This window comes from Danio rerio, chromosome 9 (assembly GCF_052040795.2).
Source record: "Danio rerio strain M-AB ecotype USA chromosome 9, GRCz13ab, whole genome shotgun sequence".
NCBI lineage: Eukaryota > Metazoa > Chordata > Actinopteri > Cypriniformes > Danionidae > Danio > Danio rerio.
The window spans coordinates 7,968,627-7,992,835 of record NC_141029.1 but is presented as its reverse complement, the minus strand read 5'-3'; the positions used below and the strand labels follow the sequence as shown (position 1 = coordinate 7,992,835).

The 24,209-nt window shown below is 38.4% G+C and overlaps 1 protein-coding gene across 8 annotated transcripts in view; it reads left to right on the top strand.

The window, feature by feature from the left end:
• Nucleotides 1–6,599: 6,599 nt before the first annotated feature.
• Nucleotides 6,600–24,209, top strand: part of dnajb2 (DnaJ heat shock protein family (Hsp40) member B2) — a 32,500-nt gene continuing 14,890 nt past the window's right edge. For 5 of the 8 annotated variants that reach the window (XR_015498908.1, XR_015498907.1, XR_015498906.1 and 2 more), the window contains exons 1-8: nt 6,600–6,879; nt 9,269–9,358; nt 14,211–14,320; nt 14,439–14,492; nt 14,854–14,973; nt 19,806–19,895; nt 20,078–20,195; nt 21,168–21,238. Coding sequence is in view for 5 of the 8 variants with exons in the window: in XM_087266711.1 (XP_087122837.1) it covers nt 9,294–9,358; nt 14,211–14,320; nt 14,439–14,492; nt 14,854–14,973; nt 19,806–19,895; nt 20,078–20,195; nt 21,168–21,238 (628 nt within the window). In the remaining 3 variants the exon portion in view is untranslated. 8 annotated transcript variants of the gene reach the window in all.

Below are 24,209 nucleotides of genomic sequence, written 5' to 3'. Positions count from 1 at the left end.
GAGAGAGGGGTACATTTTATTAACAGAGATAAGCATGAATTTCAGAAGGTTAGAATTTCAATATTTTCTTATTTTACTGAAAATTAGGGCTATGTTTACTAAACAGGGCAAATTTATGCGAAAGCAACATGTACATTTCTGTGGGTTTACTGACAATGCACAAATAAAAAAACACATAAACATTTATTTGTTATATTCACCAACACAATATCTAGAATGTGCAGCACTAATTGGCATAATGGCAAATAAGCAGAACCAATGCTCATACTTACAGTAGGACCAGGCATGGCACAAAGATGAGCAGAGTAACCTACACTCTCAGAAATAAAGGTACAAGAGCTGTCACTGGGGCATTACCTTTTTGAAAGGTACAAAAGTCTACCTAAAGGGTTCATTATGGTATCTTAAACGTTCTTTGGGTACAAATATGTATCTTTTGAAAAGGTACTGCCCCAGTGACAACTGCTGTACCTTTATTTTTAAGTGTACTATCAGCTCTTCGTGATTAACAGCATTTCTTCTTGCTTTAGAAAACACACTCCACTTGGTTGAAGTGTTCTTTGGCTTTAACTATGTATTTTCATTCATTTGGCAATTTCAATAAGAACCAGGTTAACAATTTGAAATCAGATCTTAAACATAGCGATTTTTAATGGCGTGATAGTTCTCCGGAAGCGCTTAGGTGGGCGATCTAGGCCAAAGACCAGGATCTATCCTGCCTTCAGTATAGAGCAGCCTTGTATACCCTCAATAACATTCTGACTGTTTCTTGGCGAAGGTCAGTAACAATGGAAACCTTATGTCACCTAAGCGATTCCGGTGAACTATCACGACATTAAAAATCGCTGTGTTTAAGATCTGATTTCAAATTGTTAACCTGGTTTTCATTTTAATTTCCAATGTTTATTTGCAGTTGATTTTACTTAAAATTGGCAGGGTTTATCTTCTATACTTCAATGCCTCATTGATATACGAAATAAAATGGTGTAATGTCTGATAAGAAGCACTGCATTAAATTCCAAGATTATTTAGTTATTTTAACAAAATATATTTAAGTAAAATGCAAAACTTTGTCAAAGTGACAGTATAAAATAAAATAAAATAAAAAAATTAAATTAAATTGGAACGCGCAACATCACTATGTACCTAGAGGGAGGATTGAGTTTGGTTTATTTAGTTTTTGAGTGGAGTTAAAAGAGACGCCAAGAGACTCCTGTTTACAATGAAAACGATCGCATTTTTTGTGGTAAGTTCAGGAGTTATTTGTCATGTAATAATAAAATTATTGCTGAAAATTACATACTGAAGTATTAACTAGAGCAGCGGTTCTCAAACATGTTTCATCAAGTACCACCTCAGAAATAAATTGTCTCTCCAAGTACCACCATATGACCAGTATTGAAATACAGTAGAGTAGTAGGTCTAATTAAGTAGCTAAAAAGTTGTGCACAGTTCAAAAACCAGGCAGATTAACTCGTATTATTATTATATTAATATTATTGAATATATTTTATTGTCAGACACTTTAAACATTATAAATGGTTTGAACATTAACACTGTACTGTGCTTGCAGATAAAAATAAACAGACAAACCAAATAAAATGTCAACGATTTAATTAAAATGTGCTTTTAAAAGGTAATAAAAATGGTAGACTACTGTTCTTAAAAAGTAAAAAACTCCTAGACTTAAATGTAAAGTATTAAGATATCATATCATATTAACCATTCATCAAAACCAGGAAATGTTGTGTGGACCTCATAAATATAGGCTATGAGTCTGTGTCATCATATTCATACATAAATAATTTGTGATAAGTTTTGAAATATATTTTGCATGTATATATATATATATATATATATATATATATGACATATTTGATTCCTCTGTGTACCACTAGAAGGAAGCCCGTGTACCACTAGGGATACACATACAACAGTTTGAGAACCACTGCACTAGAGTATAGAGTATACTGTTATAAATACTATACTTTAGTTGTTACAATCCTTGAGTAGTGTACCTTACAGTTGTAGAAAACTACAGTCTTGTGTAATTTGTTCACATTACTATAGTTGTACCCTACAGAATCAACCACAATAGATTAATTCAAGTTCTTTGCTATGTTATGGTTCAAAATTTGTATATAAACAGTTCTAAAAGGGTTAGTTAGTTAAAGGCTGATGTAAATGGCCACATAAGTTTGTTTAACACCGTCACTATACTGGGGCATTAGGACCCACACAGACCGCAGGTTGGGCACCCCCTGCTGGCCTCACTAACACCACTTCCGGCAGCAACCTAGCTTTCCCATGTGGTCTCCCATCCAGGTACTGACCGGTTGCAGCCCTGCTTAGCTTCAGAGGGCGACCATGTGAGAGTTGCAGAGAGCTAGCTGCCGGCATTATGTGCTTTAACATGTAAAACAAGATAATGTAAGGAACATTCAAAAAGCAACTCATGTAAACACCTTAATCCTATTAGTGTCTTAAATAGATTAAGGCACATAATTCGATTACTGATGTCCTTGTAAATGTAGTCATTGGGAATCGGCTTGGCCGTGACCAATGCTGGAAGCACCAATCACACCATGTCTGTCAGCTGACAGGCCAATCATGGCAGTGACACAGAGGGCCGTCTCCGATATATATGCTACCACCTGCGGTCTCTAACTTCGTTCATCCGTTTAGAGAGCCATTTAAGCAGAGCTGAGCTCCAGCGAGGGGGAGCATGAGCTCTCGCTCTGCCTCCTGTAAGCTGTTTTAATGCGTACACCAACCCCACCCCTAACCCTACCCTCAGTGACATCACTCGTAGAAGAAGTGCAAAAAAGCTGGAGCTCAAGCTCAAGCTCCCCCTCGCTGGAGCTCAGCTCGTCCAAATGGCTCTGCAGCGAGCACCACTTGTCCGTTTACGCTTCCACCACCCACTGGTATAAGTGCTGAAGAGAGATTGGTTTAGAATCAGACCATGATGCAAATAATTGATAACTCTTCCTTAGCTCTTTCATCCTGTCCACGTAGTGACTTAACGCATGGACCAGGTAAAGACAATGGAGCAAGAGACACTCCAAATTACGTTAAGGGCTACCAACAAATCCCATCATGGAATCAGTGCCTTTGCAGGTTTGTTAATACACCACTCTCCTCTCATAAACCTGCACACAAGTGGGTGAAGACCAATAGTCTTTCTATTGATCCCCACATGGCATGCAGATATGCTCTATGTGCATCATAGCTTAAACATATTTAATTTCTTGTCATATACAGAGTATGTTGAAACTGCTCACGCATTCTGAGTAGTCTCTATTAATCCTAAAATCAACCTCTCATGGGCAAGGCCCAAAGAATGACTTTGTCCGTGACTGGGTGGATGATCCCCTGCATGCTTGTGAGAGAAAGAGAAATCTGGCCTATCATCTCTACCTAGCTGCATTGGGGCTAAGGACAGGGCCGGCACGCCCATAGAGGCGACCTAGGCGGCCGCCTAGGGCAGCAGTATAGAGAGGGCTGCGTCTGCAACACCTCCCTCACCACCCGCGTCTTCAGATATATTTGCGCATAGATGATAGAATAGAGAGGGCGGCGTCAGCGTCACCTTCATCAGCACCCACGTGTCCTCAGTTATATCCGCGCATAGGGCGGCAGAATAAAGATCGCAGTGTCCGTGACACCTCCCTACCTCCCTCCCTCAGCACCCACGCGTCCTTAGTTATATCAACTCATAGGGCGGCAGAATAGAGAGGGCGGTGTCCGCCAGTCTGCGACACCTCCCTCACTCCCTCAGCACCCACATGTTCTTAGTTATATCAACTCATAGGGCGGCAGAATAGAGAGGGCGGTGTCCGCCAGTCTGCGACACCTCCCTCACTCCCTCAGCACCCACATGTCCTTAGTTATATCCACTCATAGGGCGGCAGAATAGAGAGGGCATTCGCACGTCCTCAGTTATATCCGCGCATAGAGCGCCGGAAAAGAGATCCGCGACACCTCACTTCATTTTTATAACCGGTCACTTTCGTTTTCACATTGGAGTTGAGGGCGGCGTGATCGTCCTCTGCCTAGAGCGGCAGTTCAGCTTTCTCCGGCCCTGGCTAAGGAGCAGTCTTCCCCATCTCTTCACTATGCGCTAGAACCCTTAACGGGAACTGTGAACAGTGGGGTAGCACTTGGGATTAGCGAGCGTGGCTTGCATGTGTCTAAGCTATGACTGCTTGGAAAAACAGGAAGAACCTGCCTTGACATGCTGGTTCACACAGAAGAATACAGCAGAAATACCCTTGACAGTGAATATCTTCCTGAAATTGGCCTTGCACCTACAGTAAACACGGCTCGTCTGTAGATGATCTGTCTCTTTCTGTGTTTGAATGTGGTCTAGTTGTTGATGTTTGCCTGTTGATATGTGTCTGTAGGTTGTCTGGCTGTATGGTAACAGGAGATGGCTGTGGTTGCTTGTTTTCAGCTCTCAATTTAAACCCTTCACACCTCAGAGAGCTGGATCTGATCTTAAATATTTTCATACAATGTTGCTGTATAATTTAATCCATAAGCGACGAGGTGTCTCAGTGGTAGCACTCACAATAGTGTCAGGAAGCAGCTGTTTGAAGCAAGCTGAGATTGCATCCCTCAGTGATGCCCAGACACAATGCATTCAAATGGAGCTAGTGACGTCATTGTGAGGGGTAGGGTTAGGGGTGGGGTTAGGTGAGCCCATTAAAAAGCATTGGATGCAGCCCAGATTGCACTGCACCAGGTCTGTATCCTCGCAGTATTTACAGCAAGAAGGTTGCTGGTTTGAGTCCATCAGTTCTAGGCCGATAGCGCCCTCTGCTGGAGTGACGTTACAAAAGCGTCGACCACTCCATTGAAACCTGAATGCCTTCTTCTTTGAAGACCCCTGATGATCAACAGTAGCTAGCCTAGCCTATTTGCATTAGAGAACATCTGTAATGAAGAAACAACCCAATGAAATTAGCTTCATGCTGTTTAACTTAAGTGATTTTCACTTCTATTATTTTATTTATGTTTTGCTCTGAATTGTCTTTAATAAGTTTATACGTTTAAAACTAAGCATATTGTCGTTAGCATAAAATGTAATGTTTTAAAGAATTAGGCTAACACAAGAAAAGGTAAGCTAAATTGTCTGTAGTGTATATGTGTGAGGAAGTGTGTTTGGATGTTTCCCAGTGATGAGTTGCAGCTGGAAGGGCTCCACTGTGTAAAACATATGCTGGATAAGTTGGCGGTTCCTTCCACTGTAGCGACCCCTGATTAATTAAGGGACTAAGCCGAAAAGAAAATTAATGAATGAATAAAAAGCAATTTTATTTTATTATTATTTTATTTCATTATACAATTACAAAGTAAACTATTTTATACATCTATTTATATTCAGTTGAATACACCTCAAAAAAGTAAATTTGAGAAAATTTAGATATAAGCGATTAAAGGATGTGCAGTTGTACTGTATAAATGGCATTGTCATTGGAGAATCCTGACAGAATTAAAGACTGAAGTAAAAGAAAAACTTTAGCTTCACTGTCCTCCTCTGAAACCAACCTGCCAGTGTGTCTCGCAGCGCCCTCTGCTGGAGGAATGTTGCTTTTGCTTTTTGCTGTGCAGTCTCCAGGACCAAGACAAAAACATTTAACAATATTTGCGTTTGCCCTTTAAACTTGCTCTTTTATTTTGATATTTTGACATGCAACGGTTCTACCAAAATTATTAAACATTTCTAAATTCAGTTCCTTGTTCTGACTAATTCTTCTTTATTAAGAAGTGATTTAAATGTTTTAATTGTAATTTCATTGCCCGCATTTTTTTGGGCCTGCTTTTATGACATTTTTAAATTTAGCTTTACATTAGGTATTTGGAATGTAATAGGACACGATACCCTTGTTTAACCCAGGGGTCTTCAAAAAAAGAGATTGGGGGTGCATGTTTACAGACAACAACAACAACAACAACAACAACAACAACAACAACAACAACAACAACAACATTAATACTACTGCTACTACTAATAATAAATCCTAATAAATAATGTAAAGAATAGATGGTTATTGAGATAAATACACTGGTATAAACAACAAACAAACAAATAAATAAATAATAATCAGAAATCGGATAATTAAATCTTAAAATAAATAAAAAATCCTAGGATTAAATAAAATAGCCTAATCCAAAGTTTGCTTTAAATAACTTAATAAAACCAGATACACACTAAATAAAAATAAACATTATACAAAAAAAAATTATAATATAAATGGTCAAATAAATGAGTAAAGTTAGCAGTATGAATACTAATAAGTAAAAAATGTTACTGTGTAATTATGTAATTATGTAGGCCTGCTCTTTATAAATGAAAGCCAACAGATACTTTTATATTTTATCATGATGGAGGCCACAAGAGTAGCTTATAATCATATTCACTGCTCTGTGTAAAACCCAACACATACCACTCATAGACTGTAAAAGACAGCAATCAGTACACTGACTGTAGTTCTCGCTCTTATGAAGATAGCGCGGTCGGGCATTAGTGGGCGTGGTTCGTGAGTGACGTACGCAAACATGGGCATGTTCTGGAATGGCTCTGTTTTCAGACTGACTGCAGCTCAGCTGATTGTGACGCACCGCATTCACAGCCGAGAGAGACTAGGACGGACACATATAGAAGTTGAGGTTCGGTTACAACCCAACGCAATGAAGCGCGCTGTGCCGTCGGTAAACGGGTGATTCTGACGGAACTCCGTAGCAATTTGACGCGCACGTTACCAGAGCGTCAGTTCCTGTGATCCGCGTCTTGGGAGTCGGACGGACTGTCGCTCCCCTGGCTTCATACCACAGAGGCTCAGCTCCTCCTGTCTGGATATACTTCTAAAAAAGGTAAAAGTTAATATAACGAGGCGGCCCTCCGGACTGCTGGATTTGTGAAATACTGTATTTATATGGAGTTGTGTGTGTGTGTGTGTGTGTGTTTCTGTGATGGTCACGCGTTTCAGCAGCAGCAGCTGTCAGTGGCCATGTGGCCCACTCAAATCGCCTTTCAACTTTGGGCTTGCCTTGAAATAACAGCACATTGTGTCCGGTTTCCAGAAAGTTCCAGGCATGGCCAGGCCACACGCCAGGGGAATACCAACCTATATTCAGTCAATTTATCTAAGTCCAACAGCTTGTAATAACTGTTATCTTCAGCAACAGTTCAGTTGCTCTCATTCATAAAGCTGCCTTGGATCTGATCAAAACCACACTTTCTGATGTACCAAGAACATTGCCCAAGCATTTAGAATAAAGAAATAATACAATAATATACAAAAATAAACAATACTTAATTTAAAAATAAAATTTATTACATCTTATATCATTAGAAAAAAAAAGGAATCTGTTAAAGTTTTTAAACAACAAAAGTATAGCCTATTATCATTTAATTAACAAACTGGTAAGCACATTAAAAATTGCCAAATTCGGTGTTCCAAATCTTGTACCAACAACAACATGGGATTCCTCGTGGTCTTAAAACCTTTTTCGATAGGTTATTTTCACAGTTCATTATGGCACAGCAGTCAAAATAGCACAGATGATCTCATAAAGGGGATGCAGTGGCGCAGTGGGTAGCACAATCGCCTCACAGCAAGAAGGTTGCTGGGTTTCCTCCAGTTGCTCAGGTTAAATTGGGTAAGCTAAATTCGCCATATTGTATGTGTGTGATTGAGTGTGTATGGATGTTTCCCTGTGATGGGTTGCAGCTGGAGAGCAATCTGCTGTGTAAAACATACGCTGGATAAGTTGGCGGTTCATTCCACTGTGGCGACACCAGATTAATAAAGAGACTGAGCCAAAAAGAAAATGAATAAATGAGCTCATGTATGAGACAAATTTTGGACCTTTGTCAGTGAGGGGTTGTTCTTTGGAATCCCCCACAACACACACACACACACACACACACACACACACACACACACACACACACACACACACACACACACACACACACACACACACACACACACACACACACACACACTTAAATGAATGGAATGTCATTATTTTTATTACTTAGTTGGTCACATTATGAAATTTAGGTTTAACAAAACAACTTCGAAATGATATTAATATCAGTGTAAAACGTTGACAAAGTTAATTTAACTTGCATCAAATTTCTCAGTATAATGTTATTTCACAGTGCCCTTGTTACAATGTAACTATTACTAATATTCCATAGTTAAATTAATAAACACAATACATATACATAATGTACAGTTTGGGTCAGAGTGCAGTTAAGGTTTTAGGTTATTATAAATAATTATCAAAATTAATTGTACTTACAATAATAATTACTAAAGAAAAATGGGGAAAATGACATATAATAAAGTTATAATAAAGGCAGAGTAAAGTTCTACCAACTTTCACAGCCCCCCAGAAATATTATTGTTTTATTCTGCAGTGGCTAATCCGTGTTTTTGATAGTTATATAACTTAATAAATGATTAACAAAAAAGTATTTTGACTTAAAAAATGGCCTGAACACAATACACACAATGTTTTAAAGTCTCTAAGAAATCAAAATTAGCCATATGATATCGCATTGCTAGCTCACATTGCTCCCAAACCCTTTCCCCCATCTTTCTGAATGAAATGCCTACTTTACTACATCCATTCAGTTTGCAGTAGAAAAACAAGCCATGCTCACTGTTGTGTCATTTAATATTCTGTTTCTCTAGGAACTGCGTCACAATACGAAAAAAAATAACGATCACAGCTTCTGGTTCATGGGGACTTTAAAATGTTTATAATTCTTAGAAAAGTAATTGACAAAAAAGAATAATAATTAAGCACTTAATTATTAATAATTAATTAGTAATTATTAAGTAAAATAATACCATATTTTAAAGGAAACACTTTGTTTTTAATGCTTAGAAAAATAATTGACTAAAAGTTAAATATATAATAATATATTTAGAAGGCCTTAAAACACATGGTCCCCTTAAAAATATTGTTTAAAATTCTACTTAATCTCTTCTAGGTGAAAACATATTTGAGGGTTAGCCATTATAGTTTTACCAAACCATATGCAAAACCCTATGTACTGTATGTTGTCACGGCGATAGTGCTGAATGAACACAGATCCCTGATTGTGATAAGGTGACTAACTGACATTAAACAACAGGTCTGAAAATCCAAAGAATTTTAGAAACACCTCTTGACACATTTTAAGGATTTAAGGATGAGGTCATTACTCTTTTTAAAAAAAAAAAATTATACATGTGAGTAACAGGTGCTGAAGTAAGCTGAAGGGCGCGATGGTGGACTACTATGATGTTCTGGGAGTGTCACGAAGTGCTTCTCCAGATGACATCAAGAAAGCGTAAGTCGAAACTGCCTTTGCTTATCAGTGCCCTGCAGTATGAGATGATGGCCTCTGGCATTGTTTCTGCTGAATGTTACTATATTTGTCTCAGACAAATGCCAATGAACACTTGTCATTAAGGCTTCTAGACTTGTTATTGTTTACTTATAAAAAACGTCATCAAAAGTGAAAGATATTCGCTTGTTGCTTGATTGCATATGGTTGATTGCAGCCGGAAGCTAACAAGAATTATTTATATTATTTGTTCAATTTCCAATTTATTGTACTTTATTAACGTGTATTAATGTCACAGTAATGTAAAAATATTAAATATTGTTGTACAGTTTAATGAAAAATGCTGCTATATTAATGTGCATATTGCACTTCCGGCCGGCCGCGTATTCAATCTAGACTTTACAAAGATATTACTGTTTAAATTTTAAAGGTCCTGTGAAGTGCTTTGAAATGTACATTTTTGTTCGATTTTTGATGTAATCTTAACCCAAACATGAAGAGTGGGTGGGACATAGAGTAGCTCCTCCTCTTTTTAAAAACAGCCAATGTTGTTTTTTTAACTGCTCTTCCAGTGAGAGTGGTTGAGCTCAAGCGCATTAAATGTGAAGTGTCTTGAGGAGGACGGGGCATGCCAGAAACTAGAGAGAATTTGACTGGTCACAATTTGATTAGAAACTGAAGCATACAACAAAACATGCTCATTCTAAAAACGTACCCCTATATACATTTCTGGAGATTGCAAACTATGTAGCCAGATGTACATATGGCTGCATTTCGTTTTTTAAACGAACACTACAGGGGAGTATGATGCCTTTCCTTTTTGCGCTTACCAGCTGACCACTTACCTCCTTATGGACGGCTTTCCTGTTGTAAATAATTTGTCCAGTTAGCTCACCATACATGTCTGAGGACTTGAGATGCAGAGAGGAATTGACTATGACAACATGGTTTGAGTCTGACAAAAAATAGTTCCAGAAAGCAAGTAAGACAAAACAGAAGCCAAAAAAAAATTAAATAAACAGGTGTGGTAAATACCTAATGTGGTAAAATCTGAAAAAATTGTAAAAATCAGGCAACATACACACAAATGAACTTTATGAAAATTATAGTGTGTTGTACAGTTGGCGTTTCACTTTCGTTATTTGGTACGATTGCATTCAAAACAGAAGTGAACCGGAACAGAGTTTGCGTGAACCGTACCCAAGACCACCTCTTTTTAGGTGGACTCGGGTATGGTGCACGGGTGCGCAAGTTCAAAAGACACGTTCACACTAGCTAAACGTATCGAACTCTGACGTCAAACCAACGCAGGTGTGGACTAAAAGTGCTAGTTTGAAAACACTCTCGTCAGTCGATAGTCAGTCGACAGCGGCCTCTGGAAAACAGCAGGCGTGAATGGCACTCTTGACAGAAATTTGAGTTCTGAAAAAGCATACACAGCGGCCTCTGGTCGATTTTTTTAAAACAAAAAGCTGCAAAAAAATGTAGCTCCTAGGAAGTTTTTGGCACTCTCCAGAAATGTAGAGGTACATTTTCAGAATGAGCCTGGGTTGGAAGCATGAGGTGACGTGAAAAAAAAAACCATTGATCCATTTAGGCAGAAGTGACAAACTACAAGCTTTATATGTTTATAGCAATTTTATATCTGCTAAATGTGAATTTTGTCACTGTTTTGGTTTAAACTAGCTTGTAGATATCCTCTAAAGCAGGGGTTCCCAAACTTTTCAGCCAGTGACCCCCAAAATAACAATGCCTCTGTCTCGCGACCCCCAATATCCCCTGAGGTGGTTAAAAATACAGAAAACTTGCATGCAAATGCGCACACACACCAATAGACCCAAGTCTATTCTTTGTTTATTTATGTATGTAAGTGCTGTAAATGTGCCGGAAAGTTTAACCTGGTATTGTAAAATCAATCTGCTGCATCTGACGCTATTGCTAAGTCTTTAATATAATGATTACCCCAGGGGTCGCAATCCAATAGAACTAGTAACTTTGAGCTACTATAGTAACTATATAGTAACTATAAACAACTATTTTTTTTTCTTTTCAGTTGGTTATGGATAAAATATGGTAATTCTTATGGTTTAATAAAAATAAATAGATATTTGGAAATCACCAGGGGACCCCCCTTCATTGTCCCGCGACCCATTGGGGGGTCCCGACCCCCACATTGAGAACCACTGCTCTAAATGAATAATACTGATGCTAAAACCTAAAAACTTTATTTTGATTTCATGGGACCTTTAAAGACGGTGTGAACCAGGAATTGCTGAGACTTTTGTTTCAGTATGTTGATGTACTTCCAATCACTCCTTCATACCAAACTCAGAGCTATAGATATCTATCTAAATATACATATCATACCTATGGCACTGTGTAAATGAATGGTATAAGGGGCATGGTTAAGGATATTAATACGCAGTAGCTATTGCTATGGAAGCCCTCAAGTTGACATCAACGTTTTTCAGGGATTTAACATGCACGGATTAAACGTTCACCTAAAGAATATCAATGAGAGCAAAATAAACATTGTACATGTTGATTTCATGCTGACTTTAAGAAAGAAGACTTTCCTTAATCAAAACTACAGTAAAACACAATAATAAGGCAAAATTTTATTATTATTTAGATGTTTTCTATTTGAATATGTAAAACATTTAAATTGTAATATATTTAAAGATCTACTTTTAAAGTCTGTGTGATCCGGAAGTTGCTGAGACTTATTTTTAGTATGTTGATGTACTTCCAACTGAAACAGAATCATTCCTGCATAGCATCTGTGATAGAGTTTCCAGTTATTCCAAACAGGCTCATTATTCTCCCTTTAAGTATCCTCTTTAGCTCTCTGTGGAAGATACCAAAACCAAAATTTTTTTTTCCTCAGTGCACTAACTTGCACAGATTAATTGTTCGCATAAAGAATGTGAACTAGCCAGCATATGAGCTAGCAAAATACACATTGTAAGTTTTGATTTCACTTAGACTTTAAGCTTGGTTTTCTGCAAGGTCTGTCAGACATCATTCTAATATGCTACTCAAAATGATGTTCCTAAACATAAGTTAGGGAGGAGCGAGCCCGTCTAATATTTCAATCAACAGCCAGAGTATTTATGCAGCTGCTTACCTCGTTCTCAGCTGTTCCAACATCCCTCCACCACCCCCAAATTACCACCTTCGTTCCAGGTACTTTTCCCTTTGTAATCAGCCTATAATAAGCTGCTGGGGGGTACATCAGAGCTCAAAGCCCCTCATCAGGGGACAGGAAGCTAAATATATCTAAACATAAATTCCTAAGAATTAATTTGGGCCAACAAACTCATTTTTTGGAGCGACACAGTGACGCAGTATTTAGTGCTGTCGCCTCAAAGCTAAAAGGTTGCTGGTTCGAGCCTCAGCTGGGTCATTTCTGTGTGGAGTTTGCATGTTCTCCTTGCGTTCGCGTAGGTTTCCTCCAAGTGCTCCGGTTTCCCCCACAGTCCAAAGACATGCGGTACAGGTGAATTGGGTAAGCTAAATTGTCCGTAGTGTATGAGTGTGTATGAATGTTTCCCAGAGATGGGTTGCAGCTGGAAAGGCATCCGCTGCGTAAAACATATGCTGGATGAGTTGGTGATTCATTCTGATGTCACGACCCCGGATTAATAAAGGGACTAAGCCAAAAAGAAAATGAAAGAATGAAACTCATTTTGTAGTTTTTAAACTATTTATTATTAAGTTAAAAGCCCTCAAACCTTTGAATGGTAGGCTATATTAGGATACATTGTTTTTAATGGGTTTATGTCTTGTTAACTTTGGGTTTTACTTGCTAATATTAATATCAAATTCTTAAATATGTTTCTAAATTTTCCATTAATTTGGACTTAAGAAATTGTGTTCTTATTTTTTAAACTTAATTACAGATCAAAGTGACCGGGAAATGTGTAATTTAACACAGGATGCTTTTTGAAATCTTTTAACCATATTTGACTCATATAGAAAATCAATTATCAAACAGAACAGATGTATTCAAGACTGTATTGCATGTTAATGGCTCCTGACCCTATACTCTATATCAATGTTTCTCAACTGGTGGGTCGCGACCCAAAAGTGGGTCCTGGGAACATTTTCAGTGGGTCGCGGAGTGTGTGGCCAAAAAAACAACAAAAGTTAAATTTTTAGCTTATTTTGACTTTTATTTTGAAACGCGTGCACGACCACCCCACCGTTTGACATGTGAATTTTTATTTAATTACAGCAACAAATTTGTCGAAGTGCAAGTATGACCTGGAATATGTAAAGTATGGATTTTACATATATTGACGACAAAAAAGGCTTAAAGCCTCAGTGTGTCATAAGTAGCGAGGTGCTCTCACAAGAGAGCACGAAACCTTTTAAATTAAATCGACATTTAGAAACCAGACAACTTGTTTTATTAACAGTTCAGTTTAGTTCATGGTAAATAAACCTTTCCTTACCCAAACCACTGTTTACAGTATTTGTGGTTTTTACTTTGTTATTTTTCTATAATTTTATACATTTTGTTAAATGACAGCAATAAAATATTGTTCATTTGTAAGTTTTGGCGATTTTCCTATGATTTATGTCACTACTTGTGTTTGTTAACAAACAAATACAAATAATTAATTATTTTTATAATTAATTATTTTAATATAATATAATTATAAATTAATTATAATTCCTAAAATTGTATTGTAGTTCCTAAAAATTTGGGTCGTGGCTTGATGACCATGTAAAAATGTGGGTCCCACGGCCAAACCAGTTGAGGACCCCTGCTCTATATCACTTTATCACAAACTTGAGATGCCAGTCAAGCAAAGTTTACTCATCAGTTTATTTATGTGTGTCTATACAGTTACAGAAAACTGGCTCTGCAGTGGCATCCCGACAAAAACCCAGACAACAAGGAGGAGGCGGAGAAAAAATTCAAGGAGATAGCAGAGGCCTACGAAGTTCTTTCAGACAGTAAGAAGATGAGACTTTTACCTCTACAGCAAGTTCATTAACTAAGTAGCCTAAGGAGTTAGGTTACTTTGGGTGTTGAATTTCACTTGTTTTGTTTTTTTTTCTTCTTCTTTTCAAGAGAGCAAGCGAGATGATTACGACAGATATGGTAGATCAGACATGCCAAGTTCTGGTGAGAAGAACTTCACACAGACTTATTAGTCAAACACAACATTTTTTGTTTGTGTTTAAAAAAAAGTCTAATAGACGTCTTGGCTAATTCAAGGCTAACTGGGCAATATGTGTAAATCTATTAATAGTCCAAAAGGAGAATAGTTACTAAATTGACAGGACTGAATGATTACATGTGTAAAGTCTGTCTAATCTGTCTATTTGAGGACTGGCCTATTTTGGATTATTGTTAAATGTGTACTATATTTTCACTCACAGCCCAAATTTAGCCTTGTTATAACTAAACCCTCCATGTTTGGATCTTCTAAGCAAAACTGCTTTGTGGGTCTGTCATACGTGAGGACTTGTATTTTGTTTTACAGGCTCAGGTAGCTCAGGTTCATTTCCTGATGACTTCCCAGGATTCACCTTCACATTCCGCAGTCCAGATGAGGTGTTTCGAGAGTTCTTCGGAGGGCAGGACCCATTCGCTGACTTTTTCGGTAGGTTCTCTGGCTGGGACATACAGGTATTTATTAAAAAGGGCAAATTTGTGTGAAACTGTAATATTGGGGTACTGGGGACTCTTATTGTTGATGGACAGGTGTCGATATATGACTGCAGATTAACCACATTAGGCTGCATTGGGTCCTTACTTCTCTTTTATTCCGCCTCATACGCATAACTTTGATTTCCTTTGTGAGAAAGAGAGAGAGAGAGAAAGAGAGAGAGAGAAAGAGAGAGAGAGAGAGAGAGAGAGAAATTGAATTTATTGTCATCACTTTTATCCTGTTTTACAAATTACAATTAATATATTTTTATTAATCTTTTTAGTTTTACTGATATATTTTTATTAATCTATTTTTATTTTTTATTTTATTTTCTTTATTTCTATATTATATTTTATGTTCATATTTGTTTGCACTTCTGCCCTTTTTGCACTGTCTTGTTTGTACGCAGCGACGCTGCACTGCTTTGGCAATACGAATGTACAGTTATTTGTTATGCCAATAAAGCACCTAAAATGTGAAAATGTGAAAAGAGAGAGAGAGAGAGTGAGAGACCTCACATTAACTCTCTAAGTGCCATTTCAGTTCACTTCCAAGTGAAAAATAGTAATTAAGTGACTCACTTCTACTAATCTTTAAGAAGAGCCCACAGTTAGCTCCTCCATCATGTTCTGTGGCTGACCTGACTCGCGTCACTTCTGTCACAAGCTGTCCTGATCCAGAGATGCAGTTTCAGCTTCTCGAGATCTCGTTTGATCAGCCTCATTATTAGATTTACTTGTGGTTTTAAATAGTAGAAATAAAAATAAGCTTTATTGCCTCTTTGCTATTTTGAAAATACAGATATTATTTAGGTAGGCCACTATGCCATTATCTATTTTTGCTGCTCATTGCACATGAAACAATAACCACCAACTAATGAGAGCTACTGTAAGAATAAGAAAGATGATTGGTTTAAACTATTGTTCAGGACCAATACTTTAACGTGACTTTTGCTTTAACTTGCGTACAGTGAATACTGTCATGCATGCGTGAACACACAATGCACACAGCCTTCACATGCACTCTCTCTCTCTTTCTCTCTCTCTCTCACACACACGCAGGTATTTACCGCGAACAAAATAATGCTGAATCAATTAAATTAAATACCGGTAAGCAAAACACAAATATCTGACATTTCCCGGAATAGGATCCAGCAAGACCCGGCTCAAATTAAGCACAGATTTAATTACATTTATATGCATTACTTATTATTATTTGCATACATTTATATACATTATATCTTCATATAATGTCCCGCTGGGCAGCAACTTACGAAACTTTTTTTGTGAATGAAGCGCGGTGGGACGAATGTTCGTGTGTGCCCAATAGAAATGAGGCAGCAGGCCAGGCATGAGAGAAAACACTCCATGGCAACGCTGCTGTAACTTTCACTGAGTAATGTTTCTCTGCATACATCAAGTCCAGCCTATGTCTCGCCCCCTTGAGTCATATACCCCACCGTGATTGTAGGTTTGTTCAGCTCCGCACACAACACTGAAATGTGCCGTACATATCAAACTTGCGGGCTGCACTGATATTAAACTTGCAAATTAAGGTGGGGGCCACAAACTATTGTCCAGCAGGCCACGAGTTTGAGACCGTCGCTTTATATACTGTGGATTAACGAGACCAATGGTTCTTTACAATATTGTTTTCTGTGTATATTTTCACAGTAAATCAATGCAAGGAATTTAAAAAATAATGCCAATATTTTTCATAAAAACCATACAGAATAAATCATTTTGGAAGCAAGGCTTAGTTTTTACTACTGTTTACACTACAGGACTTTAAGCCAAATTCACAGGTTAACAATTTCACCAGCAGATCAGGCTGTGATAATTGGAAAATCAGTGCGTGGTTGGCGCTCAGCAGTCTTTATATGTAAACTTCTGATCGATGCATCAAAGTAACTCTTTAAAACATTTCCGACATCTTGTAGATAAAATTTCTAGCATGCTTAATATTCCATAACAGCTGTCTTGGCCACACGTGGGTTTCAATTGTATTGACAAGCCAATGAGAGAGACATGAGCTAAATGGCCATTGGCTGTGTTCCACACCACTTTTAGAAACCCTCGGGGTATTTTACCCGCCTCTATAATAAATTGTGTTTTACATCATCAAGTAAAATAAGGAAAGCTTACATGGACATATCCTCACCCCTCAATTTTGACAGATACAGAGGGAAGTTATCTAGTGAAGGGCATTCAAATAACTGAAATTGGACTGGAATACAGCTCTGGGGCCTCATGTACGAAGACTTGCGTGGAAATCATACTAAAACATTGCGTACGCACAAAGCTGTAAATATGCGTACGCAGAAAAAAATTCAGATGTATGAAACATTGCGTACGCCGAATCCCACGCATATTTTTTTGTAGATCAGAATGAACGTGAAACTGAGCGCAACATGCATGAGCGCAAAACCCCTCCCTGCCTACTCCCACGTATGAATATGCAAATGACTCTACTTTGGCAAAACCCAATGAAAAAGCAATGTCAAAAGCAAGCAAAAAGAGAAACTTTGAACAGAATGTGAATTGAAGGTGCTGCTTTCGGAGGTAGACCGGAGAGAAACGGTGTTGTTTGCAAGTTTGTCCTCCGGAATTAACAACAAAAGAAAAAAATAGAGTGGGGAGAGTTTAGCTGATGCGGTTAACACAGTTAAGTCTGAACATGGTACTGTGGATTTTAAAAAGAAATAGTGTTATTTATATGTGTAAAATGTTGTAGTATCCTCAACAGTCTCAGTGGCGCAGCTCGTAAAACGAAGGGTAACATATTTTGACACGTTCAAGCATGAACTCGGTTCGAATCCAGCGTCTAATGAACTCATTCTTCTTTTTTTTCCCCCCGCTACATATCAGATTTTGCCTACTATTTATCACGAGAAAGACAAGTAGGAATCATTAATAAGTCTGTGCATCATATTTTATTTGCACATTTATTGAATGGAAATGTTTTTGATTCACGCATGCAAATTCATCTTCACATGGTGCTAGAGGTTTGCATTCCCGCGGCTGTCCTGCGGGCGCCGCGGGACCCGACCAGATTTCTACGGCGCGGGTATAAATTTCCAAATAAATCACGGGAGCGGTCGGTAACAGGTTTAATTTGGGACGGGAGCGGGCTGTCTAGCAATATCGCTCCCGACTCCCGAGTGAGCACGCGTATGTATGTGTGTAAATGAAATAGCGCGATGCTGTGTTTAGCTTGTTTGTTGCAGTGTGTGTGTGTATGTATGCGCACGCGCGAATGAGAGATATGTGTGTGTGTGTGTGTGTGTGTGTGTGCGCGCGCGCGAATGAGAGATAGAGCTTTGCCTGTGTTTGTGCTTGGTGCTTATGAGTGTGTGTTAGAGGGCGCGTGCGCGAATGAGAGAGAAAGCTTTGTCTGTGTGTGTGTGCTTGGTGCTGTGCGTGTGTGTGTTTATACAGACAGCTTGTTATAGGCTGTCTGGACCGTATAACTGGGTGATTTTCGGTTTTGTTCTCCCCCCGCTCTTTAGCGGGATCGGGCGCTGCGGATAGAAAACGGGGCGGGTCGGGAAGCGGGACATCAAGTGCTTAATATAAGCGGGAGTGGTCGGGTTCCGGCTAAAACCTGGCGGGTGCGGGCGGGAGCGGGATTCAAAATTTAGTCCCGCGCAGATCTCTACATGGTGCCTTTATAGCAATGTATGTGCAGTAGATCACTCCCATTACATTGGGAAAACACGCGACCGCTGCAAATTGCGCTTTAATGTTTAGCTGGTCAACTGTATGGTATGGAAACCTTATATACCTGCTAGATGAACCCGTCTCATACAGCTGCCATTGCAAGGCTCAGACACTTTGTAGAGTGCAATTTAACACAACTGCCTCTAGGAGTCGCCAATGGAAATAAAACAGACACGCACAAAAAATGTGCGTACGCCAGCCATAAAGCTGGCGTGGAGCTGCGCACATTCCCACGTTCAGTTCATCGTTAGTAAATCCAAACGTAGGCGATTCTGAGCGTGAAACCTGGCGTACGCAAAGTTTTTGTGCGTACGCAGCAATTATACATGAGGCCCCTGGTGTTTAGGACCTCAACAGAAAAGTCTGTGATTGGCCAGAATGCTCATGGATGCACTCGCTTCACCCTGGGTTTACACAGTAACGAGAGTATATGAAACCTATATTTATCAGCTGAACTGTGCAGATACATAAGCGATCGATCCGCTGATAGATCTGCTTATTGATGATGCTTTCAAAAGCTCCCTTGAACACTTTCAGTGAAGTTTTCAAACGCTGTGTGACAGTCATGTCATCATTACACATCAGCCGATAGGGATCTGCTCTTTCTGATGGCTCTGCCCTTAACATTTCATTGACTGTGGTTTGAGGGCTGGACTGAGGTGTTCAGTGACATAGTTGTTGTCATATCTTGTAGTCCGACCGTCCTCTTCTGGATCAAATTACGTAGTGTGAACACCACTTGGATTCAAAGACACAAGTCATAATATCTGAAGGGCACAGAAAACTGCCAATGTTTAAAGCCAGGTAGTGTGAACTAGGCTTAAAGAGTAAATTATGGAATTGCAAAGGCTGCCTTTCCTGTGAAGTTTGTAGCAAAAAAGTCACAGTAGTTTGTTGCAAGCTAGTAGTGCTATTTCTGGCCCGTGATCTGTAGATATGCTGATCTCCTGTAACGGTGAGAGTGTTTTCTCTGTTATAGAGTTTCCTTTACTCCAGTTGTTGTGAACAGGCTTATTATTCTCCCTTACCATGCTCTCTTTAACCCTCTGCATACTTTTCGTCTAGATGATTTCCCATTTGGTGGAATGCACAGTGGTTTTCACAGTTCCTCCAGACTTGGGCCCAGTCGCTTCTTCTCCTTTCCCTCAGCAAATGGTTGGTTTTTTAAAAATGGTTTCATGCTCTATTTGTTTATACAGTACATACAGCTAATGCTTTATCTCCTTCCAGAATATATTATAACATTGCTAGCTTTGTTGTAGGCATTTTGTTTTTACTGTATGAGTGTAGCTATAACTGCTTTTTGACAAATGTATTTGTTTTGTTTTAATCAACAGCTGATTTCACCTCCTTCTCGTCTTCACTGGGTGGGATGGGCAGCATGGGAGGGGCAAACTTTAAGTCTGTTTCTACTTCCACCCGTGTTGTCAATGGAAAACGTCTCACCACAAAAAAGTATGTTTGTTTCGTTTTTACTGATTTGATATTATATTGTAATTGTAAATATCATTTCAAAGTTTAGTTCACCCCAATATGAAAAATCTGTCACAATTTACTCAATGACTTTCATTCAAAAACAATGCAAGAATAAACCATGTTGGTTCCTGTTCATCAAGTGCATACAGTAGGTTGCAATTAGCATTCATATGTAAATAAAAGCCTAAGTTAAATATGTTTGTTTTAGAAAGCTAAACGTTTCTTCAGTGATTTATTTTTTGGTTTCTTCATGTTCATATATTTTGAGTTTTGGGTGTATATTTTTAAATGGGTGAACAGAAACCTGTCTGATTTGATAAAACAATTTAATTTGTTTTCTGAGGATGAGTAAATCATTCATTCAATAATTTTCCTTCGGCTTAGTCCTTTTATTCATCAGGGGTCGCTACAGAGGAATGAACCACCAAAATATCCAGCATAGGTTTTACACAGCAGATGCCCTTCCACCTGCAACCCAGTACAGGGAAAACTCATACACTCTTACATGCACACTCATACACTACGGCCAATTCAGCTTACCCTATTTACCTATAGCGCATGTCTTTGGACCCAGAGGAAACCCACACAAACATGGATAACATGCAAACTCACACGGAAATGACAACTGACCCAGCTGGGACTCAAACCAGCAACTTTCTTGCTGTAAGGTGACAGTGCTAACCACTGAGCCAACATGTAAATCACGAGAGTTTTATTTTAAAGTTACTATTAACTATTAACATTTTTACTGCAATCATTTCAATGAAATAAGTAAACGGAATAACTGATGTAAACTTAAATAATGCAGAATACATTAAAGACAAAGGATAAAAGACGGTTGATACTTTTCCATATTTTATAGTTTGTCAGTACTTTTACTGAAGGTCACAGGAATTCAGGTTTGTTTATATAATTCCAATTATCTGATAAACACTGCACTTCTTCCCTCAGGGTCAGAGAAAATGGCCAAGAGAGAACAGAGGTTGAGGAGGACGGGGTTCTGAAAAGTGTCCTCATCAATGGTAATTCACTTTTTTTTTGCTATAATTTAATAATATAGTCCAAAGCAATCTTTATAGTTAATGTGCATGCTGCTGTGGGTATTAAAAACAGATTTTATCAGCTCCAACTTTATAACTCAGCCTAAAAAAAGCGATGCACTTGCAATTCTAATATACGTAGCCTACTCTAGGAAAACAAAATAATGTTTCCAAAGCAATTACTTCATGCTTACTGCTTTACTGCATTTTTAATCAAATAAATCTAGTCTTGGTAAGAATAAGAGACCAACATGCTTAATAAAATCCTTCCAGAAGGAGAAAAACACTTGCTTATGTATGTAAAAATAGCATTGTTGAGTAATTTTTTGATTAGTCATTTTAAAATGATTTATTATTTGAGGAGTTCAGATGCAAAAACATAAAAAAAGTGTCATCTGTAATTTTCCCCCAAAATGGGGGTTTTTCTCAGTCTTCTATGTTTACAGTACAGTAGGTGAGAGTTCAAAATGACTATTACCGCCGGGGCATATACCGCAGCCGTTTGAAATTGCTGCCGCTCTGTTTTTAGTGTATGACCGCAGTTTGTGATATAGCCGCCAGGGGGCACAAAGGGATGGGATGCGAACAGACAGAAATAGCCTATTTAGCAGCTTCATATATTCTACTGTGCTTGTAAATGAGATTAAACAATAAGTTAAAGCATTGTAATTCCTTCATTAATCATTTAAAATATGTTAAGATGCTTTATTGTAAACTTTTTAAGTGCAAAGAGACTCGTTTTGGTGCACCAATTGCCGCCGTCGCCGCGGTATGAATGGCGGCAAAAGGAACATTTTGAAGTAGTAACATCTGTATATTCAGTTATTCCATCTCTAAAGTCAACAAAAATAACCCATCCTTTGTCATAAGAGTAAAATTACTAAAACCTAGCACACAGCCTGAAAAAACATAGATAAAAATTTCAGACGCAAAAATCTCTTAAGTGCCATCTAAACTCTTCATTTATTATTTACTTTCTTTCAACCTTCAAGTACAATTTATTCTCCATTTGTAAGTTTTATTCAATGTACTTTTGCTCAATGTTTTGCTCAAAACATCTGTTTAAGCAGATGCATTTTTGGAATATAATAGCATACTGACACAAATGAGATGAGATACCTAACCCAACAGGCACGTGCACACAAAGGGCTAAACCTGTGCAGTGCACATGCCCTTTTTAGTCTTGGATAGAAAGTGCCCGTCCAAAATGATCTGAAGTGCCCCCGCTCCGCTCTTCACTTCGCGACAACAATGGGCTGATAACCCAGTCTGTTGTGATTAATCGATTGTGGTTCAGAGCAAGACAGAGAGACAGAGATGGGCCCACCACGGCCATGAAGTAGCAGATTATGTGAGAGCCCAATGCAGGAATGCAATAAAGCAATGCAGTTAAACACCAGCATATTACTCTACTTTTAAACCTAACCTCAATAATAACAACACATTAAGCATTAATGTGCACACATTACCGAATTTGAACTATTATGAAAATTGATCACGCCATGCGTGTGTAGGAACAGCTGATGGTGGCCATAACAAAGACAAACAGCAGAGGATCGCGCGTTCAGAAATGCATGTAAATCAGTAAAGGAAGAAGCATGCGTCACATTTTCAACGTGGTTTTGGACACAATATGTGAATAACTTCATGAAGGTTTAACCTGAGGGATACAGTACAAGCACTGACTTATAATAGATAAGTGATTACAAGCTGCGCGGTCCAAGTTACAGCACACAATTAAAGACATAGTTTGCAAATACAGAAAACGAGGCAAAAATTTTTATCACACTTACATGTTATGATGATCCAGAGGAAGAAGAAACTGGTCCATATAAACTGTAACAGTTACTGACAAAGTCCCATACATAATATGGCTTTAATAGCAAACTACAAAATACATGCTGCAGGGTAGGTTATTGTATCAAAAATCATCTCATCGTCATCTTTGTGTCATGATCAGTCTTGTGATCTCCTGTGCTCCGCTAGTGTCTGAAGGGAAAGGCGTGATCACATTTTACCCAATCTGGTACTTCATATTTGGTGATGTACCATATCAACGTCGACTTGTTCAAGCAAAAAATCTAAACCTAACTTGATTTAGTTATTCAACTCTGAGTTGACTATTTCGTTAAAGAATCAATGGATTTAAACACGGTGCACTTTCAGCTTTAAACCTCAGCTGGATATTTCACTTCACTTAGAGCTGTGCTACACACTGCATGGAAGCTCATTTTTAAAAACCAATAATAGGGGCTCTATAAACACCAAGATGTGCATAAGTTTTTAAAAGTATTTATCCAATAAGAACAAAAATTTTCATAAATGATGATGGAAACAGATGAATAAATTCCAGAATGCACATCAAAAAGTCATGTGATTTTGTTTTAACAGATCACAAGAAAAGAAAAGAAAAAAGCCCACATTGCACAATATTTGAACTGTTGTTTTGCTCATTGCAAAGTCCATTTAGCTAAAGTCATCAAAGTGGTTTGTTATTATTACCTCCAGAACAGTATTGAGTTCAAATCCACTGAAAGCTACTGGATGTTTGTTATGTTTAGTCTTCATCATTTGATGCACAAGTAATTTATAAGAAAAAAAAAGCCAACAGTGCCATCTCCTACAGCAGCAAATGTAATATTTCTGTTTGATATTTGCTGCCAGATTATAATGAAATCCCTATTTCAAGAGTTCACACTTAGCTCATGAATTGTATATAGCTTGTTTGGCGTGCTGTCCCAAGAGAGATCCCTGAGCTCAAGAGATCCTCGAGCCCAGAGCTCCCCCCGTTCACAGGGTGAAGGGAGATTTAGCTCAGGTGCCAATGCGAACTTCCTGAGAGTAAGGCATTGGAAAAAAGATTTAGGCTTATTTATCTATAATATAGAGCACATTTGGATGGTGGGAGGAAACCGGGGAACCCGTGGGAAACCCACACGGACACGGGGAGAAC